Source organism: Simochromis diagramma, unplaced genomic scaffold (assembly GCF_900408965.1).
Source record: "Simochromis diagramma unplaced genomic scaffold, fSimDia1.1 OVJJ01000343.1, whole genome shotgun sequence".
NCBI classification, from domain to species: Eukaryota; Metazoa; Chordata; class Actinopteri; order Cichliformes; family Cichlidae; genus Simochromis; species Simochromis diagramma.
In genome coordinates, this window is record NW_024386831.1 from 7,243,088 (window position 1) to 7,264,674 (window position 21,587).

The following is a 21,587-nucleotide window of genomic DNA, read 5'->3' on the forward strand; positions in this document are numbered from 1 at the left end:
TGTGTGTGTGTGTGTGTGTGTGTGGATCTAAGTGATTCCTCTACTGTCTTCTTCTCTAATACCACAACTTGTATATGTCAACACAAACAGATGAGTGTGATTTAAAGCCCAAGGGTCTGTGTGTGTGTGTGTGAGTGTTACACAAATAGTTGACTCATCCTGCTACTTCTTCTTCTTTTACACACACACATATACACATGAGAAGGTTTGTGGAGGAGGAGAGAAAATAGCCGGCGATCGATCAGTGCTATTGATTTTCTCCCCTTCCCTTTTGGAATGGGTGGATATTTGAAATAGGGCTCTTGAGCAAATAATGGTAATAAGTCTTTTCTTGATTGTGGTGAGAGAAAAGGAAAGCAGGAAAAGAAGACGAGAGAAACGAGAGGAGGCAAACACGTGAATATTTTTAAAGATTATATATTTTTGGCTTCCCATTTCGGATGGATGGGTTTAGATTTTAGGAGATGAAAACGAACTCAACAGAAATGACTCGTGCATATGTGTGCACAGAGGAAAAACTGAAAACAACCGTTTGGTGTCTCTGCCGCTGATCGAGTGAGCGCTGTTTTATTATCAGGCTCTCGTTCCCTTTACATTTTGAATAAATCGATTTTTAGGTCAGCTGGCTGTCTCGCAGCGTCTCCTCCCTCCTTCCCACTCCTTTCACCTTTTGCTGTTAAAAAAAACAGACTCTTTCCGCTTGCCTTTTCACTCTTCCTGTCGAGGATTTTTTTATTCCTGAAACTAAAAGTCCTTCACCTCTGACTCTCACCCAGTAAATTTCCTTCCCTTTCCAACCCTCTCCCTCTTCATCTCGCTGTATTTCCCGTTGCCTCCCTCCATCACTCAAAGCAGAAGTCTTCTCTTCTCTCTGACCCCTGAAGAAAGGGATTTTTTTAGTATCCCTTCAAGCTGCTTCCTCCGTAATGTGCATCGTGTCTCTGTTTTTCCATTGTGCCTAAGGCGAAATTCATGTTTACAGAAAGGAAAGCGCTGTGTTATTCCAGTCAGTCTTTGCTTCATGTTTTTAATGGTTTTATAATACTTGTTTAATATCCTCTGTGTCTATACTCTGACAGTTTTTAAAGCAAAGTTTTAAAAGTTAAAATAAAATTGGCAAAGTTTTCCAAATATTTAAATGCTTCTTTCTGGACGTCTTTCCAGCCCAGCTTTGTTCTCCCACTCCTCCTGTCGAAGGTAGACCAGAGGTCATTCCTTTGCTCCAGCGTTCCCAGCAGTCGATGACTTCTCTTTCTCCTGTTTCTTTCTACCTCTTCCATTGCTTGAAACTCAGTCCAAGGGTTGTGCGCCTCGGAGTTGGAGTCCTTCTAAACTTCCAGTTCTTGTAGCAGTTAGACCAGAAATATCCCACCCTCCACTGTTCCTCCTCTCACTCCCTTTCTTTTCTCCCTTTGCTCAACAGTTGCTATTTTTTTCCCTTGAAAAGTTGCATTGTTTCTCCACAGTGGGTGCCAGCATCCTGCCTGTAAGCTTAGCTTTCATCTACCAACGCATAGCTTCTAAAATAGCTGCTACTCCACCTCGGTCAATAATGATGTAGGCAGGGCAGAGCGCATATATTACTCACTTTGCTCTCTGCACTGACTCATGACAAGGCTGAGAAATAGTTTGACATCTCCATCAGCATCATCGCAGCAGCCGTGACAATAACGCAGTGATCACTCGATCCGACAGATCCGAAGCATAAATGTCGTACCTCCCGGGAGCCCGTCCCAAACTTCCAGCCAGTCGTACTTGCAGTCTCCATCTCCACCTGGCAGGGGATCGTTCTCCAGGTCAAAGGTGAGGAAGGTGAGGGTGACATCCATTCTGGGCGGGACAATGATGATGAAGGCGCACTCGAGGTTGTGGGGGTATTTGTCGGGAAATCCCGGGGACTCGACGAGGCCCGTGGGACTGGTAAAGTTACGGGAACAGTCTGAACCTGGGATGAAGACAGAGAAACAAAACGTTGTGTACATTAATCAAAACTTCATGTTAATAGCAGTTAAACGTTGATTTAAATCATTAACTGGAAAAATCTTGGAACAAGATTTGTTTAGAGAAGAATTACACTTCAAACTAATGACATTACTCCGGGCAGACACCCAGAGGTGCTGTTTTTAGAGGCGAGCACTTTAAACTCAACTCAGTGCATGTTTCTCTGTTTCATAACTCCCAGCTCTGCTATCTCAGTTTTATTTAGATACTAAAACATCCACTTCACATAATATATGTCTATGATTGGGGCTACAGAGTGTCAATGAGTGTGCTTAAGTAGCTCGAGTTCACATAAAGGCCGATCTCATGGACAGACACAGGCCGAGGGTTTCACAGAGGACAAAGCTGTAAGATAACAGACGGCTAATTTCTTTGTTTGTTTTTCCAGCTCAAAAAAACAAACACAAAAAGTCAACTCATATTAAATATTGCCTTTCTAAGGTGGTAAATCCCCAACTTTTCCACGTTGTGCAAGACCACAAAAAAAAGCACTAATATTCTGCACCGAATGCCAAGTTTCAGTATGCAGAAAGAAAAGGATCGGCCCACGTTTTAAGTGCACTTAAGCCAGACTTTCTATTGCTGACAATTCCTGGGAAAAAGCACAGAGTTTCAAACCCGCTGCAATCTTTAAGAAAAATTAGCAACACTGGAGATGGTACGAGACAAACAGAATAAGAGGAGTGAGAGAGACAGACGGTCTGCTGACGGTGTCATGGACGGGTGGTCCAGCAGTTAAGAGGAGCTTTAGACATCATAATACATGCGCACAGTCACGCACACATAAACATGCTGTGACAGGGCGGTGTTACCCTCTCTATTAATGCACGCACACAGTGTGCTTGCACCAACTGGACCATTATTCCAGGCCACCCAGCCATAAGACCAAACACTGTCTAAGCCTCTTAGGGTAACTCATGTCTCTCATGAGTTAATGAAGAGAAGTTAGCAGACACTAAAACACTGTGAGCTCTGTGGCATTGTAAAAATGAACCTAAACTACGTGTGTTTGCAACAACCTGTACAATAGACACGTTTCAGCTGAATTCTTTAGTGCTAACAGCTTGTGTTTTATGCTTTTCACAGCAACCCAACGGGTTTTTGGAGCTTTAAGTCTGTTTCATTCTGACTTACATGCATAACTAAACAGATGGCGTACACTCAAAAAAAAATTCACCCTAAATAAACATGAAGCAACATTTTTGAGTAAAATCCAAAATATATAAATATATAAAATCAAAGGTTTATGTGATTAAATGCTTAATCTTTAAGGAAAATGTGTTTGGTATGAACTGAATGTATATTTTATCTGATCAAATGACATTAAAGGTGACATTTTACTTTGTACTTGTGTTACAAAATTACATGGAAGCTGCAAAAATGTTTCTAAATGTATCAAAGTACTGTGGATAAACAGACCCGCTGTAATGGATCACTGCAGCTAATAGTGAGCGTAAGTCAGCGTGTAAAGGAAACTTGAATGACTAAAGACGAGTAGACATTTTAACCAAATGTTTCTGCTGCTCATAGTCGACACTCGGCCCTGATGACACGCACACGAACACTTCAGACACCACAGATGCTTAGTTGTTCTTACAGCATCGTCCACATGGTCACAACGATCGCTCATCGTAGCTTTCTATATTTGCGAATGAACAAAATACAACACATGTCTCTGTCTCCTCCCTGCTTTTTTTCAGTCTGTGGAATTTCACTCAGCAAATGCATAAATCTGCCGGGACATGTGACTGATTTATGCCAGCTCCGATAAACCAAAGCATCGTCTGTGGACTTTTCTCACATTCTGCTTTGTTTACCGAATGTCTCCTTTATTTCTGGCATCATTAATTTTCCACAACGTCATCTATCTTTAGTTTGATAAAGATGGCCTGCATGCATATATCCCGGTTCTTCCTCTTCCTCCCTGGTCTATTTTTCTTGTTATTGTGACCTTTTCCCTCGTGCGGTGACCTCAGATGCGAGCAAACACACGCTCACCCAGAGACAAACACTGTCGCTCGTTGCGTCTGGCCCCCCTGCAGAGTCCATCACTGAATAGCGCGAGCCCGTGTGACTATTAGTGCGAGTGCCCGTGCATGTGTAGAGTAAACGCCTGACCAGTTTTCTGCCCGCAGTGATTTTTTCCCCTTTCATTACTTCACGTTAGTGGACTCTGCAAAAACACTTGTGCCCTCCTTTCTCCCATCTTCCTCCAGTCTGTCCCGTCTCGCTCTCTACCTCCACCTTCTCCGATTTCCTTTTGTGTTCACCTTCCTTCCCATCTGTTTGAAGCGGGTAGGTGTGAAAGAAACACGTGTTTAACTTGTAAGGGTTGGGGAACTGCGGTTAGCGTGCCGTGTGTGTGTCTGCATGAGGGTGCGTGTGTGTTGCTGGGTAGATTTGGTGATGGCGCTTAAGGCTCGCAAGGCACTGAGAGATAGGACCAACTTTCTCAGTGTGTGTTTTAAAATTATAAGCTTGTGAGTGCATGTAAACACTTTTATTTATCTTAAATGTGAACATAAAATATAATTCCCATAAAAATCTGCACGTTTGTTTATGTGAAGCTCTACATTTTATTCAAGCTCCTTTCCAAGCCTTCACCAGGCTCTCGGGCTCTCCTTTCATCAATCTCTAACAAACACACACACGTCCACATGCAGAGCAGATTTACTGTAACATACACACACTGAAAGGCGACCACACACAGTTTAACAGCTCCAGCGCAGCCGCAGCCTTGCTTTCCATATGTGTTTGGATTCCACTGCAGCGTTGTTTAAGTTGGAGGCTCGTGGCGCTGAAACTCTGACATTACATTTGAGCCTCTGTCACTGCATCACTGAGGATTTCTCTTTATAAACTCACTCTGACATGAAAACTAACTGCCATCCCTGTAGTCATCCCACTCCAGTTTACTAAAAGTTCAAAACACTGTGATTCTTCAGTGATGTGTAACGGAGTGAAACATTGGAAATTTGATATTTGCATCTGTTTTGGAGCTGAAACTCTGCAGATAAGTGAAAGATTCCTAATTAACTGTAAATTTATTGAATATTTTAAAGACAATTCTGCTCTTTGTTGCACTCCTTTAAGCTCGGGGCACCTTTTGCTTGTTGCTAGGTCAGATCTGGATCCACTTTCTTCAATAAAATTCAGCGACGGCAGGAGGGAGCGACGTGATTGGTTTAACAGTCTAATGAACTGACTCGATGGGTAGCCGGACAGAGGCAGAGAGGAAGCGCCTGAAGCCATTAGGCAGAAAGGAAACAACAGCGGTAATCGGAAGGATCGTCACGACAGCTTCCACATTACACGCCTAGTGCATGTATAGAGAGAGGTGGCTGAGTGTGCGCATGTGTGGGAAGGTGTGCGTGGGTGTGCTTGTATTACTCACAGAAATTGTTTTGCTCAGTTTCAATCACTTCACATTTAGGTCAGAAACTGTTGCCCACGAGGTCGCGTTCTTAACTCAGTGTGAGCGTTCGGTTTTGGGTTAGTGTTAAAGGTTTAAGGTTAGGCTCGGCTCAAGTTCAGGCCAGGGTGCGTCTACACTATTAATTAGTGAAATGTCCACTAATGCAAAGATAAGCAGTGTGTGTGTGTGTGTGTGTGTGTCTGTGTGTGTGTGTGAATTAACATCTCCATGCAGACACGCAAGCTGCCCTGCATTTGTGAGTAACCCTTCAGCCTGCATCACTGAATTCGTGTGTGTGTGGTGAGTTCTGGGTCACAATAACAGCTGGGGGCACACTGCCTAGACAGTGAAATTTGATTGGTCGGCTGTGTTTCCATTGGCTGGAATCTTACTACAATCTCCATAGCAACAGGGCTGTAAACAATAACAACAGTAGCACGTCGTTTTGTTTTGACATTTCCGTTGTTTATATTTTATGTCTGTTTATGTGCTTCGACTTTAATGGCGGCTACTGGCGTGCACGCGTGAGCCTCCCATGTTCGTGCACATGTATGTGTGAATGCATTACATGTGCCTGTGTTCTCCATGCAAACCTACTCCTCACTCCATAACACACCCCAGTAACAGGAAGGGTTTGTAGCCAAGGCGTCCTCTAAATGTTCAGCCAAGCGAGTTAAGGCATTGAAATGCTAACAATCCAACAACACAGGGCACTGAAACTGAGCGAATCACTGAACTTTCTTATAACAAAGACTTCAGTGTGAGCTTCAGATTCACAAAGAATTTTTTTTTTGAATTGGAAAGATTCAGTTTAATTTAATTTTGAATGTTATGCTCCTGAGAAATCAAGCCTTCCTCTTCCAAGAAACAGCAAGGCTCTCACCCCAGTAAACAGTGTCTCGGTGCAACGATGTTTACTGCTACTGGAGGAAATCAAATAAAATGAGAGAAAGGTCAACGAAGTGAACGGATGAATTACATCAAAGCAAAAAATAGTCATAAATTCAAATTTTGGAAGAAATTTAAAAGAAGAAGAGCTGTGGTGAATGTTTTTTTTAAAAAGAGGACAATGCATAAACTTAAAGCTCTTCTCAAGAAGTTTCTGTCTTGTTTTGTTCCACATATTTTTGTGCCAAGCAGTGAGACTATATTTACCCGTAAGTGGAGGCCGTGAAAATGCAGGAAAAGAGGAGAAGAGAAGCTTTTTCATCTTTCTTTTTCATTGAACAGAACTGAATGTGCAGGTGCCAAAAACAGATATAAATTTAGATGGTTCTCCATGAGGGTATACAGATTGTCTAGCATACACTCACACACAAAATCGAGTCATCCACACAACCAGACGCTCAGTTGCACCTTCCAGGATAACAAGATCTTGTTAGCCGTATGACAACAGCTTGAATTTTCCAAATGGCTCCATCATTACTGCCAGAAAAGGCTGGACACACACACACACACACACACACACACACACACACACACACACACAAACTAACTAAGAAAAGTCCTGCAGAGGATTCATAGGAGTTGGATTTAAGTGGTTACATATTAAAATTTGATAAGTAGAATGAGTTAAAAGTATTTCTCATATCTCAAATAAAACGTTTGACCATTTAAACACAATAAATGTGTGATTGTAGTTATGGCAAAATACCCAAACAAGGTATTTGTAATGTTTTAATGTCAGCCTAACTGCACACATCATCAGCATTTCCAAACCACAAATGGCAGAAACTGAGAAATGCGATGAACAAAGAATGCTTTTCTTGCTCATTAAGCTGCACATTACATACATTTTACTGAATAAACTACAGTAATGTGTTGGAATTATGGAGTTAAGATTAAAAAGAGACACAAACGAGTGTTTACATGCAAAGAAAAAGAGAAATGACTTGATGATAAATTCAAAACAAAGTAACTGATTCACAATTTGTCGCTCTCTATTTCTCCCTCGGGTGCTTGAGTGTGAACGCTGACACTCATGTTCATCAGGTGGACTCTGTCTTGTGTAACAGTCACACACACACACACACACACACACACACACACACACACACACACACGCATGCACGCATGCACGGAGGGAAAGACAAGAAATCCCAAAACGCTGGTGCCAGCAAGTGAGAAACACCAACAAGCACACGTGTTGTGTTAGTAACCTCAGCCCTCTGTGTGTGTGCATGTGTGTGTTTGTGTGTCTCAGGGGAGCAGGGCTCAGGACTCAATTAAGCAGGCATGTGTGGAATGCTTTCAGGGGGAACGGGACAAGATGGCCATGGGGCCGACGCTACGCGCCTCTCTGTCTCGCATGCCCTTGATCTCAATTGGTCTCGCTTTGGCTGACCCGTAGCAGCGTGAAGGGGAGCCGTGTCGGATACACACACTTCTACACACACACAAAGTGCCATGAAGGGAAGAGATGTCTTGCCTGGACAGACTAAAGAGCTCTCGAGGGTCCTCGGCTGCGTCTCTCGTGGTTTTCGCTCTGTCTCCATTGACACCAGGGAGATAAACGAGTCTTGGTCGCCTAATGAAGCATGTTCAATCCTCTGCTAGCTTGTAATACAGTTACTAATAGCCTATTCATGGGTGCAGTTCTTATAAAATCCTGTTCACTCACTGTTAAGGCTGCCCGCGTGTGCGGGTCATTTACAGTGATAATGTCCTTTTTGGGAGTGCTGGATAGACTTTATGGGTGCCGATGAAGAGGGCTTTGTCAGCCGTACAACAGTGTCGTACTGGGGTTGTCCTGGCAGTTTAAATTCTAATTTAATAAATGTCATTACAGGTTATTAAGCTTGAGTCTGCAATCCGTGTCACCTGGGCTGGAGCCTGTCGCAGCCAACACAGGGGGAGAGGCTGGAGGATGACAAAGGCAGGCATCCACACAAGTCAGAAAAAAGTATGTTGAGTGACTGTGGCTCAGGTGATAGAGCGGGTCATCCACCAATCAGAATCCTCCACTCTGCTGGTTAAAATACTGAACCCCATGTTGCCCCGATGCATTGTGGGATGGGGTGTACTTGCAGGGACTCCATCAGTACCAGTCCGTGTCATCATGTCTTTGGACTGTTGGATGAAACTGGAGCAGCCTGGCTTAGGTAGAGCATGCAAACTCCACACAGAAGCCCAAATGTGCTAACCACATCCGCCCATGATTCAACCACTGAATACAAACTGTTCAGTATCAAAGGATCTTTATTCTCTTTATATATATATATATATTTTAAAAAAAGAGCAGCGTAAGTGAAAACTTACCAGTTTTGAAGATTTCATAGCGGAGCGAGAACCCCGCCCCCTGGTGGGCGTAGTCTGACACAAACTTGATGTGGAGCGCAGGCCCTGAGGATATGATCGGCGGGGGGGCGATGTTGCTGCAGTGCTTCCCCAGTAGGTCAGCTGACTCTGAGTTCCCGTCATGGATCTCTACATAGTCATACCTGCGACACACAAACACACCTCACTAAACACCTGGGCAGAATTTCCAGTGGCGATTCAGAGCTCGGTCGCAGGCAGAAACACACATTCACCAATCACGTTCAGCCTAAAATACCCGAGTATATTCGAGAACATCTGAAAGCATTGCATTAGTAGACTGATGAGGTGTTTAGAGGAGGAAAGGAAATGATGGTTCAATTACAGGAAGAGAAAACTGTTAAATTCCCCACAAGCTGCTTTTACTCTGATCTTATTAGTTTCTTCTCCTTTCTTTTTTATTTGGCAGGCATCACATTGGATTTGACTGTAAAAAGGAAGCAAAGAGCAGATTGTTTGCATCTATAAGGGGCTAGAGGGACTTCTGAAAGCACAGTTACTATCAGCGGCGGCATGGGTGTCGTCGCGATTCAAATAAATACAGCAGAAGAAGCTGGCAGTTCACATATGGTGCGAGATGAAAAGCACCACCTGCGTGAAGCAAAATAGAAAAAGAAACCTTTTTAAGATTCTGTAACCGACTGATCACAGACTCCAACAGCTGAGCTTCGTGGTTTGCAGAATATAAGTACAAACAAAAGGAACGTGTGAGTAATATGGCGAGCACTCTTTTATTCTGCATGATGTCACACACAATGCAGTTTAGAAATCCCCACAAACAGATTCCCACTTTCACACAATATATTTACAAGTTTGATGGCTTTCAAAGCACAAAACAACGCAGCACTTAAACAGCGATCGATCTGTTTCCCATAAATCACGAGATTTCTGGTTAAAGGGTCAAAGTCACAAACGTACACAAAAGCCAAACTGTTTGAACCGCGGACGGACACGAGGCCCTTTGATGGTACAAATTGACTAATGTGGACCGAATGACTCTGGTTTACGTCTCGCAGAAATGTGAGTGGATCGTGTTTGTTGCTCGGCTTGTTTTCAAAGACAAATCCACATTTTCAAAAGGATTTAGGTCATGTCTGTGCTGTTCCCTCCGGCTGTGTTAAATCCTTATGTTTAAATAAGACAGGAAGCACTGTGATACACAATTAACTACAAATAATCAAGATGATCAACAACTAAATGAAAGTTTCCTTGTTTTTTCATATCTAGTACTTTTTAATAGCGGTGTCTTCGAATTTCACGGTTATTTTCAATATTACACATTTATTTGCTACAGATCAGCAGACGGGTGCGAGCAAATGTTTTTTCCTCTGTAAAACGCTGGTACTGACTGCACATCTATTTTTATTCTTCTTTCTTTCATGTTTTCTGAGCACAAATGTTACGGCCCATCTCCGGAGCGGCAGCAGGAGCGTTGCCTCTGTGTCTGAATACCAGAGACACACCTGCCTGCCTCTAAAATAGCTTCCTCAATACAGTTTCCTCCAGCAGCTAATTTTCTTACAGCAAAACAAAACTCTGGCTGACCTCCCGCTGTAGATGTTTGTCCATCACATCGCCTACTTCTGACCACATGAGTCACATGAATTGCTTCAACACTGAGCTTTCAACATTTTTCCAAAGTAATCAAATGGACACGCTTCCATTTACCCTGGAGTTTAAAAGGTTTATACATTTCAAAAATACTTTACAGTGGAAACAGAAAACCTCCCAGTGAGCCAGTGGATTAATGGATCGTGTACCACTGCATATTAAACATGCAGTACAGACATATTAAAGTTAAAAACATATATAAGGCCAGTTGGTCTTTTCAGTATTTGTCAGCATGCATTAGTAATGTGCATTAAAGTTACACTCATGTTGTTACTTTGTTACAAACTTTCCTCAGCTCTCTGCAGGATGCGCACACATCTGCACTCGCGCTATGATCAGCTGATTTCAGTTCCCGTGCAGGGAGGAGTGAAAACTACAGCGTGGTCTACAACTTTTAAGGAGTCATGACGTGAGAATTATTTTTATTTTTATTGTATGAAAGGACAAGAGTGTGATGGTAAAGTGCAAACTGCATCCAAAGAACCCAGACTGGTGTTAAAGCAGAGTGTATGCAGACCCCAGCATAGCAGCCAGAGCCTGTAATTAAACAGGTAACGACGGCAGTGCTGAGCCGCCACACTCAGCGCTGAAGCCTCCATTACAGCCTGTAAATGCTTCTGCGATAGAAATGCAACGACCCTAAAAGAAAACACTAGAAGAAAATTCATGTCCTCAGCAGGATAGGGATTCGTGTTGGCGTGTCGGACTGTAGCCTAAGGTTTATATTGTTGACTTCATATGCTATAGTGCATTACAGGCCATGGTATGGAGTAATGCCAAGTAATGTAACAGAGTACTTTTTCCAGGAAAAAATATCCATAAGCTTTATTAAGAAAAACTCCGATGCTGGCCATGAATGCTGCTGTTTGTGGACAAAGAGGCCAAAACACATTCACAGATAGATGTTTTTTGTCATTTAGAAGGATAGTGATAACTCTACGAAAACTATTCAGCCCAGACTCTAAACCTCATAATGAGGTGCCAGGATTTAAGAGAGACATGACCTCTGTGGTCGAAAAATGTGTGACAACGTGACAAAAAACTCCAGTCCGCCAAATGGGCACTCGGGGCCGGCTCCATGCACTCCCATGTTAAAATACTCCACTTTAGAGGAGAAAGGCCTACAGACTGATACAAAAACACGACTGTGTCTGAGGTTAAGTGTACTCACAGCATGTCCAAACAGTCTCTGCAATCCCATCCATCCATTTTCTTCCACTCATCTAATGCAGGCTCACAGCTGTGCTGGAGCCTTTAAACTGCAATTCCAGTGATTTAATACTATGTTACTTAGCCCTAATTAGCAACTACAATGTTAATTAGGGCTAGCACTCATACAATGTATAAATGTGATAAATGAACCTGATAAATAAGCACTTCCCTCATCCGAATATGATTACTTCTGGTTCCAAATTTAAAACAAATACTAAAATAAATGCTAAAAGCTTCCAAACGGGGGTTTGCTAGCCTACAGGTGAAGTCAAGGTGGCTGTGTCCATCTTTTAAGTACAGTTTATGCCTTTAACTCTAGTCAGCGCCTTCTAGTTTGTGCTCCTTCTCATTACTTGACACATCCTGCCATAATAAATAGGTGGTACATTTTTTACAGAGTAACATTTTCAGCATGTTATACTCTCAGCGAGCATTTTCCAACATGTTCATTCCTCATAACATTTGCCTTGTACAATAAACCCCACGAACAATAGCGATGAAGAGCAGTGTGTGAGCGTGCAGTCTGACAGGTGAGCCACCTCCCAACATAATGAGGGTCACACACCTCCCACTCTCCCATCATGCTTTGTGAGGAACTAACACAGTTATGACGCGAGCTGTCAGCGCACTGCGAGCATGTGTGTGTGGATGCGCGCGCGCGTGTACGTGTCAGAGTTCCTGTCATATTTCCCCAAGAGAACGCCTCATTGTGGTGACAGTTTCCTCCTCCCCTCTCTAGCACTGACAACTTTGTCTAACAGTTACTCACACCAGCACAAGATCTCCTTTTCTCTCTTTGTTCTGGCCTGCGCTGTTTCTAGTGATTTCTATTCTTTTCTTTCTACTGTCATTCTTTCCTCTCTTCCTCTGCGTGGCTTGTTTTAATGTTGTCAGGCACATAACCAGTGGCTAAGAGCCAGTGTGTGGGTAAGAGAGAAGAAGCAGAGATGGTGAAGAAGGATTAGGAGAGCTTTTACATGTTTTAATGTTTAACTCCGCTTCATTAATTGTACTTATAGGGCAAAAACATGAGATTACGAGCGAGATACATAGGCAGGTGGCAAAAAAACAAAACAAAAAAAACAAGATGATCATTTTTCCGAGGCCCAGCTGTCCTCGAGCCGGCATTATCCACTTTTGGAAAGCATTTTGGAAAAAGCTCAGTTTTCAGGTGTAGAAGCGGGGTCAAAACGAAGAGGAGAAGATTTGAGATTTAGCCGGTGCAGCGTGGATGTAGTCTGGGAGGGAACATGACACTGCATTCACTCTGCCAGCTCCACACCTAAGACAGACAGAGACAGGTGTGCTTCGTGCCAGCCGTCCTCCCTCCAGCTCTGTGCTTACACGACTACTACACGCTCGCATGAGACCTGCTTCCACGCACATGTAAACACATGTACACACACAGAGCCTGTGGCCATGCACACTGATCTATAGAAGGGTTCCCAATCTGTCTGTGTGTAGGAGGTTCACAGCTTCTAACAAACTGTTTAATCTTACCCCATCACCCCAATACATTTCACTGCAGGCCAATCAGTGATGTACTGAGACTTGCCACGGGGAATAACACGAACCCCAAATGTGCTTCTCCCACACTTCTCCCTAAAATGTATTTGTTAACGAGCTGTTTGCATAACATGGGAGGGAACACTGGAAACCAGGACAAGTGAGGATTGTGAGCACAAACTGAGCTGTGAAAGAAGGCCTCTAACATTTGACATTCTGAGAGATTTGTGTGCCTGCGCTTGTTTGTGTTTTGGGGATGTTTCAGAAACGAGAGAAGCCAAGGCTTTTCCAAAGCCTGCCTGCCGGGAAACAAGCGAAAGATTTGGATACAGATGAACTTCCACCCCTGATTCTTTTTAATTGCCTTCCACACATTCCCTCTTTTTGGGTTGGGAGTTGTCTTCTTACACCTGCACGTTTCTTTCAAACATCAGGGGCGCCCTTACAGGCAGACGGAGCGTCTGTGCAGCACACACGGCCGGTGACAACAAAGAGAGCTGAAGCCGGGCCAGGTGGGCGTTTAAGTGTGACAGGATTTTCACGGAGAGGAAACAGAGAGGACGAACGCCTGTTAAAGCGTTGGTGCAAATTCAGTCTATTAAATGTTTTTTGGGGGGATGATATGTTAGCTTGATAGGCTTCTGAGAAAGTTTTTAAGGGAAATGACATTAACTTCATATTCAAGCAATTCACACGTGCATGCATGCAGACACACTTTGCAGCTTTAGTCATGTGAACGACGCAACGGACTTTAAGCTAAGCTAAACATATCGGTGATATTTTAAAGTGGTTCAAAAGGAAGTGAATAAAACTATCGACTCACTGTCAAGACAAGAAATAATTATAGGTTTGGTGGTTTTAGCAAGCCTCTGGGAATCACAAGTGCTTCTTGCAACAGCGCATGTCCACAGCCTGGTACGCTCAGAGTGTTTTGCTCTCTGTAGCCACTTTACCCCTTCATAATAGCTCTCCATGGGCTGTACTTTTATCATAAACTTTATTGTGTAAAGTTAAGAGCATGGCTGCTTTGGCTGGCTGCTGGATGCTGACACAGTAGCTGTCTGCTGTGCTTTACCCTCACTGACCTGCACCTTCCAGCCAGGTTTGTGGTTTATTATCTTTTTAAAGCATTTTCAACACAAATCTTAAATAATGCAGTTTGTTGTGTGTTTCATTGTGCTAACGGACTTTCAATAAAACCTGTGCCACGCTTTCATTTCCATGATACTCAGCAGGAATTAGCAGCTGTTAGAGTCTGTGTAACGCACTCATACAGTGTATGGATGTTCCTTTTTAACCAAGCGTGCTAATAAGTTAATGCTCCACCATTTCCAATAAATATGTTCACTCCGGAATAAAAAGATGAGATTGAAGGACAGCGAACTGGCCCAGGATCAGATCCCAGCGTGCCGAGGAAAGTCCGGTTCGTTGGAACCAGCTGCCCGCTGACCTGAGATCAGTTACATCTGTGCCAACATTCAAAAACAAACTCAAACCCTGTTTGTTCACACAGGTCTGTACTCAGTAGCTGTGTGTGTGTGCGCTTGTGGTTTTCACCACTGTAAGGTATTGTAACACCTACACACCCGAAGTCAAGGCTTCAAATTTTGGTTTTTGTGAATGCAAAAACCCAAAGGTGGTGCTGCAGCTGCTCCGCCCATCTTTTGTATACAGTCTGAGGCTAAATGTCGAAACGAAGTATTTGTAAAGCGTTCACAGAACGAAGGAAAAGATCATGTAGCGCTCCCACTTATTTCTTATTCAAAATATTCACAGCTGATTGTTGTGGCTCCCTGCTGTGTGCATACCTGTGTGTATACCTGTGTGCATACCTGTGTGTATACCTGTGTGTATACCTGTGTGCATACCTGTGTAAACGTAAAGCAGCAGTGAGTTTGTCACCAAACCCGTTACCAGAGAGTAAGGAGGATGACTGGCTTCACTGATATCATGTAATAGTACTGTTACTGCAGACAGCTGGACAGTGCGTGTTTGTGTGTATATATAAGTGCGGATGTGTATGTGTCCACCAGTAGTCTCCACGACAACCAATCGATTCCTCATTATGGCTTTAACACACATTGATCAGGCTCAGTCCTTCACTACTGCACGCACACACACACACACACACACACACACACACACACACACACACACACACACAAGATAGCAGGGACACCTTCAGGGCACCGGGGAGTGTCTGTAAATCAGAGCACTGATATTATCATTATTACCTACGCTACCTTGAGGCGTGTGTGTATGTGTGTGTGCGTGCTTGTGCGTGCATGTGTTCATGTGCGTTTCCTAAAATCACTACCTCGGAGCTCAACAAATCTTCTAATTTCTCTTTCTGTAACATCAGGTCACTCAAGCAGTGGAGGATAACTTAATCCCACCTTCCACTGGGGTTGAAGTGTCTGCTTATTAGTTCTGCACTGGTTATGTACTCGAGGCATTTTCTCTAGTTTGGAGAAGAATAACCTGAGAAAGCAACACTTTGACACTTTAAATCGTTGTTGTTTCTGGTTTCTTACTTTTATAGAATCTGAGGTTTGAGAATCGAGAAAAGATCACATGGAAACATTTGAAGAGACAAAACTAAACGGAGGAAGTCTCATTAGTTTGTGACTGTGAGGCTTCACGCTGCACACACTCTGTGTGGACTGAGCTCGTGACAAAACATTTATGTAGGTCTCGTCAACTGGCTGCGTTGCTCACCATCCAGATGTGCTGCCCTGCATCGAGTCAGCACGTGAACGTCATTTTAGCACAAATAGGGCCCTATACAGGAGCTGTAAGTAACTGCAGATGTTGTTTATTGCTTCAGCATGTAGAAGCTGTTGTTATTTGGTTGAGTGGCAGATGAGGGATGAACAAACTACTATGCAGCAACAACAACGAGACCCCTCTCTCTACAAATAAATTGGCGGCATGGCCGTGATCCAACCTGCAGGGGAGGAAGGCATCCGCCTGAAGGTTTGCCTGGGCAGGAGTTTTCCCATCTCAAAAGCAGGTAAATAAACTCAAACTATGTGTCGTGGCACAGATTCAGGCTCGGAGAAGAACCGTCAGCTCGTCTGTGTTGGGATACTTGTCTGGACGTTGACTCTCCTGCTTGTAGTCACTGTGATGTTAATTCAAACTTGCAGGCAGCTGCTAAATGCCCACAGCTGGTAATTGAACAGCCACTGTCACTCCATATGTTCTTCCTCCCTCTGTCATATAGGCTTTTCATCTCTCTTCCCACCTTTCTCTTTCTGCCATCCTGCCCTCAGGCTAGTGTCACATCACATCACTCTCCCTTTACTTCGTCTCTTGGTCGCGTCGCTGGGACTTTTGCTCACCAGACAGGTGTGTGTGTGACAAAATAACAGTATCACAATACTACTGATTTAGCAATGTTTGTATTTGATACACCTCAGATTGAAGAGAAGAGAAGAGAAGAGAAGAGAAGAGAAGAGAAGAGAAGAGAAAAGCTAGCGTGAAGTGAAATGATTGATTGAGGCAGAGTACAAAGACAAGGTCTAAATCATTAGTGAAAGCATTAATGTCGGCTGGTGCTTCTCTGTCATATAAATCACTTTTTAACTCACTGCTTTACTTCGTGCTTATTGTTTAAGCCATGCAGCCGTGAAAACGGTGATGTGACTGTCTGCCTTTTACACGCTATAAGGGTTTATTCTAGAGCCAGAATCCACTCCCAGCATCTGCTTCTGCTCCTTATGCAGGTTTATGGAAGCCTCATGCTGCATGTCCTTTCAATATTAGCAGATAGCATCTTAACAGGGTGTGGTCCCGCTGAATAAGAGGAGGCTGACTTAGAAAAGGAATTGAAGTGATGTATAGGCACGAATCATGAATAAGACAGAGCAGATGCATTTAAAGCATTTAAAGGAAGTGTATGTTTTCTGATATGCGATGCTCAATAATGATTTGGTTTAGGAGGGACAAAAAGAGGAGAAATTAGCTGGAAACAGAGAGAGGAGACTGGAGAAGATAAACCCAAAAGGAGAGAAGAGGATAGGTAAATGGAGGTGGATAAAAGATGATAGATGGGGTCTACTGGACGGCAGTGTGAGGGTGGGAGGGGCAAGGAAGGGTGAGATGAATAGTGCGAAGGGAACGGGAAAAGGGCCAGACGGGAAGAGGAGAGGAGGGAGCTGTCAGGATGATTTGAGTTTGCCCCCAATGGACCCTGACGCTGCACTTTTCAGTGTGTGTGTGTGTGTGTGTGTGTGTGTGTGTGTGTGTGTGTGTGTTCATTCCAAAATAGAGATCTTGCTTTCAGAGACAGAGCAGTGCAGTGAGCTTACAGGAAGCTCTGAAGCAGTGAACCAGCTGTTGTCTCATACGGTAAACTTCAGGAAGCATCTCTTTGAAACTCTACCTGACGATCCCAGAAGTTTCACATCAATCCAGAGAAGCGCTTTACCTGGATTTCACAAATACTGTGAACACTCACACAGAATATATTTAGGTTACAATCAGGTTGAAGAACTAGAGCCAAAAACCTGGGAGAGAGCTGGACTTCTTTACCATCGTTTGCCTGGTGCTCAACACTTTTTCATAAATCTGTTAGGCTTTAAAAAACTTCCCTCTAAATTTTCTAACATTCAGCTGAAGGCGAAACCTAGTGTGGTGATTTCTGATGGTCACGCTCATCTTCATGCCATATTCTGAGGCTGGGTTTGAACTCCCTCCTAGATATTTTCCATTCATTACAAAACTATTTTTGTGTCCGACCAAGCACAACGCTCAGAATGTCTTCCAGGAGAGACACATATCCAAGCAGCATTGTTTCCCATCGCCCTCTGGGACAGCTGGCATTTCAGTTTTGAGCAATTATAAACCTATTTGATTTCCTGAGTGCTTCATACTGCACTGTTGGGTGTGCTGAATAACAGCGACACCAAGCATGCGTGCCTCTAAGGTGAAATAAAGCAGAACATTTTCATCTCGGGGCAGCGAGTGCTGTTGTTGTATGAGAGGTCGATGGCAACGCAGATGAAGACCGCAGTCGTTTGAAATGCCTCTGAGGCCATCCGTCATCAGCGCTGGTGACGGAGCAAATCGTGGGTTTGTCACCTGGGAGACTACGGTTCGGTAAAAAGCTGTGATTTTGGTTAAACATACCACAAACGTTTAAAAGTGTCTTATATGTTCCCTCGAGTATCCTTTTATCTTTTTCAAATATTCCTAATCGCTTTTTTATGCGAAGGTAAGAGAGAAACAGTATCTCCTGTATGCTTAGACTTGACAATAAAGTCTCGAATTGTTATAAATGAGTAAATGTAACAAACTGGAAATGACTTTCTTAAATAATTGAATATGAAATATCTTTCATCATCTATACAAGCTACATAAAGAGACACAAATAGCTACAGTTTCAGTCAGATTATCGAGTTCAGACTGGCTTAAAAATACACACAGGTATAACAAATACAGCAGACTTACATGGACATACATGTTACCACGGTGATGGTCACGTGATGCAAAAAGGGAAGCCATGTTGATTCACGGAGTTCCCGATGTTCCTGTCGTTCCTTTTCATCTCCCCGAGTCCCCTCAGCTGTTTCCCTGCACTTAAATTACTGCTGTACATGAATCTTAATGAAAACATCTCTCTTTGTTCTGGCTTCCACTCCATCGATTTTCTCTGCAGAGCCACCGGAGTGCTTGACAAAATGTGATGCATTATAGATTACAGATTCCCATCTTAAATTGCAATCAGGCCCATAATAGATGAGACTGCTTCATCGTAGTGACATAATAAAACAAGTCCTGCCTGGCCGGGCATGCAGATTCATAACCGTGCTGTTGTCGCAGCTCAGTGTTGGTGGAGAGACAGATGCTACTGTACGGCGAGGGGGTTGTTTTAATGATAAAAAGTATGGGAGGAAGCATATGCTTGTTCATAATGTACTCTTTGTCTGTTAACACAGATGACTCCTTTGTCCCAATAATGTGAATGTGTGTGTTTTCGTCCCCACAAACTAAAGATTAATGGCAGTTTTCACTTGCTCAGAGCTGAAAATCTGCACGTCCAAGAAAAGAAACACATTTATAACGTCCTTATGACCAAACAGTGTTAAATGACAGAGACATCAGGGGGCTGTGCTGGTGTTTGTGTGTACACTCCCCCCGCAAACACAGACGCACACCGGCAGCCTCTTCTCCTCGGCCTCTTTGCCCTCTGAACCTAACAGCTAAATTTCAGCCTACTGTTACACAAACACAAACACACACACACACACACATATGCACGTACTCAGTGCCTGCAGACTTAAATAGCCCTGAGTTGTAGGGCACTTGTAAGCTTGAGATGTTACCACCAACAGTGTCTCCCTCTTAATGGCATAATCTGCACGGTGACTTTGCAAAAAAGGTGCTTGTCATCACTGGGAACAAACTGGAGTTATTTAAAGGCAGTGTACAAACACACATGTACACAATCAGTATGCATGCACCACAATAAATAAATCAGCTGCTGGTGTTTCTTGCAGATTTCCTCCTCCTGGGAAACGGCCGGGGTTTAAATGGATGCAAGAAACTCAGAGAGGAAGAGGAAAGGAAGTGCAGATGTAGCAAAGAAGGGAGGATAGATATGTCAGAGAGACAAAACTGAGAGAGAAAGAGCATCTAATGTATCAAAGTGAATGCAGAGTAAAAGTGGAAAAAAAATGTTGGGGGCAGGGAGACAAGAGAGAGAAGTATGCTTTTCATTTCCACAGCACAGCGCGAAAGAAGCAAAACTGAGCAAAGCACAGCGGGCTTTTCAACCTTTCAGCCTCTCAACAAACAGGCAGCCGGTTGAAATATTGATGCTTCAATTCCAACAAAGGAATGTCTGAATGATTTTGGTACATCTGAGTGGGGAAATTCACCTATCTATAATTGATACGGCTGAAATGTTAATAACTGGATGGGAATGCACGGGAACGGAGGCGTAGGCTGAAGAGCGTGCACGTGCGTGCGTGCGTGCGCGCTCACAGTGGCGGTAACGCCCCAAAGGGTCTCCTCTGCTGTTTGCAGGATGCATTCACTCATGATGTGACAGTAAGCAGTTTCTTTTAAGTCAAAGCGTTGGACAGTTAATACATTCATAACTTGAAGTGAGAACTTTCTATATGACTTTGGCAAATCATTCCCTCTGTACTCAGCTGTTTGCAGCCAAAGTGGAGGTAACAGTAGACTCAAACCCTGGTGGAAGCCTGTTACTCAGCCTGCCTTTATCACTGCTTGCTGTATTTTTATTTCAGACTGTCAAAATGTCCTCGTTCTGTGAGCCTCGGTGTGCAACCGAAGCCAAACAGCCAAAAAACAATGATGGACACCAAATCCTCTAATCTGTGTTAATTCTTCCAAAGTGTGAAAACCATGCTGGAACAGTAAATGTGTTGTAATTAGACCCTGATAATTAGAGACAGGGGACCCAGCGAGGTCCCAGAGTGATTATTATGGGATAGCTAAAGCCAGAGAAACAGGAGGAGAGTGGGCTGAAGTTCACCGAAAACACTCTGCAACTCTCACACAGAGAAAGGCTGGCTCACACAAAAAGCCGTCTGCAAAACTTCTCGTCTTTCCTTAGCTACAACTTAGCGAGCAGCTTTAAATCTCTTAATCTGCTAGTTTTTACTCCTTTTTTTGGCAAGATATATCAAGTCCTTTGTGCATTTTTCGCTTACCTGCAGTCCAGTTTCTCTATTTCAAAGTGCGGGTTAAAGTTCAGGACGATGCGCTGCGAAGACTCAGGGGCCGTGATGACCCAGCGGCAGTTCTGGTGAGGTGGATACTCCAGAGGGTAGCCGGGGGTGGTGATGTAGCCCGCATCGCTTGCATCTAAATTGCCGCCGCATGGTTCAGATGCTGGATGGAAACAGAGAGAGATAAGGAGAAATCATGTTTTACACAAGTCTGGAAACTCAAGTGGATGATATGATTACTTATAGGCTTTGGTCACCAAAATCATCCTGCGTGTTTGAAACGTTAACACAGGTCAATACACGAGTTCACAGTTAGATTAAGTTCACCGATTAACTTCTCGGATGAGAGGTGAAACGTCTTCAAGTAACTTAAAGAAGTCCAGACGCTTTTCTTTGCAAGCTCCTTTGACTACGATGACCTGGATGACTGAGAACCTTCACAGACACATTTCACCGATTCACGTTTTCAGGGAAATTCAGGAGCAAGAGGGCAGAGGCTACGTGACCCAGAAGACTAAAGGTGAAAAAATAAAATACAACTGAAAGACAAATAATAAAACAATGACGAGAGATAAACTTCCATATTAATTTTTATCTGTAATAACCTTCACAGCAGCAGGCGGGGCTACAGTTCTGTCTGCTTATCGATACTGACCAGGAGCACGAGTGAACTTCCAGTTATTTCAGAGCATATTTGTTCATCGTGCATGAATTCTCACAATAAATGAAGCAAAACAGATAAAATGCAGATAAGAGCAGTGTGTGCAGAGACAGGATATGAGTGTGTCTCTGTGTGTGCGGTGTTAAAGGTCAACACAGCATCG

General features: G+C 43.5%; 1 protein-coding gene and 1 long non-coding RNA gene across 7 annotated transcripts in view; both read right to left on the reverse strand.

Annotated features, from left to right (window-relative positions):
* Positions 1-21,587, reverse strand: part of LOC120731025 (neuropilin-2-like) — a 90,539-nt gene that overhangs the window by 57,085 nt on the left and 11,867 nt on the right. For all 6 annotated transcript variants that reach the window (XM_040027754.1, XM_040027750.1, XM_040027755.1 and 3 more), the window contains exons 2-4: positions 20,746-20,926; positions 8,675-8,856; positions 1,718-1,945 (exon numbers count right to left, since the gene is read on the reverse strand). In XM_040027754.1, coding sequence (XP_039883688.1) covers positions 1,718-1,945; positions 8,675-8,856; positions 20,746-20,926 — 591 coding nt within the window. The remainder of the gene's footprint in view (positions 1-1,717; positions 1,946-8,674; positions 8,857-20,745; positions 20,927-21,587) is intronic.
* Positions 9,950-20,739, reverse strand: LOC120731027. Its single transcript, XR_005695262.1, has 2 exons — positions 14,905-20,739; positions 9,950-14,856 (listed from the first exon to the last, which is right to left on the reverse strand). It is a non-coding gene; the product is annotated as an uncharacterized LOC120731027 (long non-coding RNA).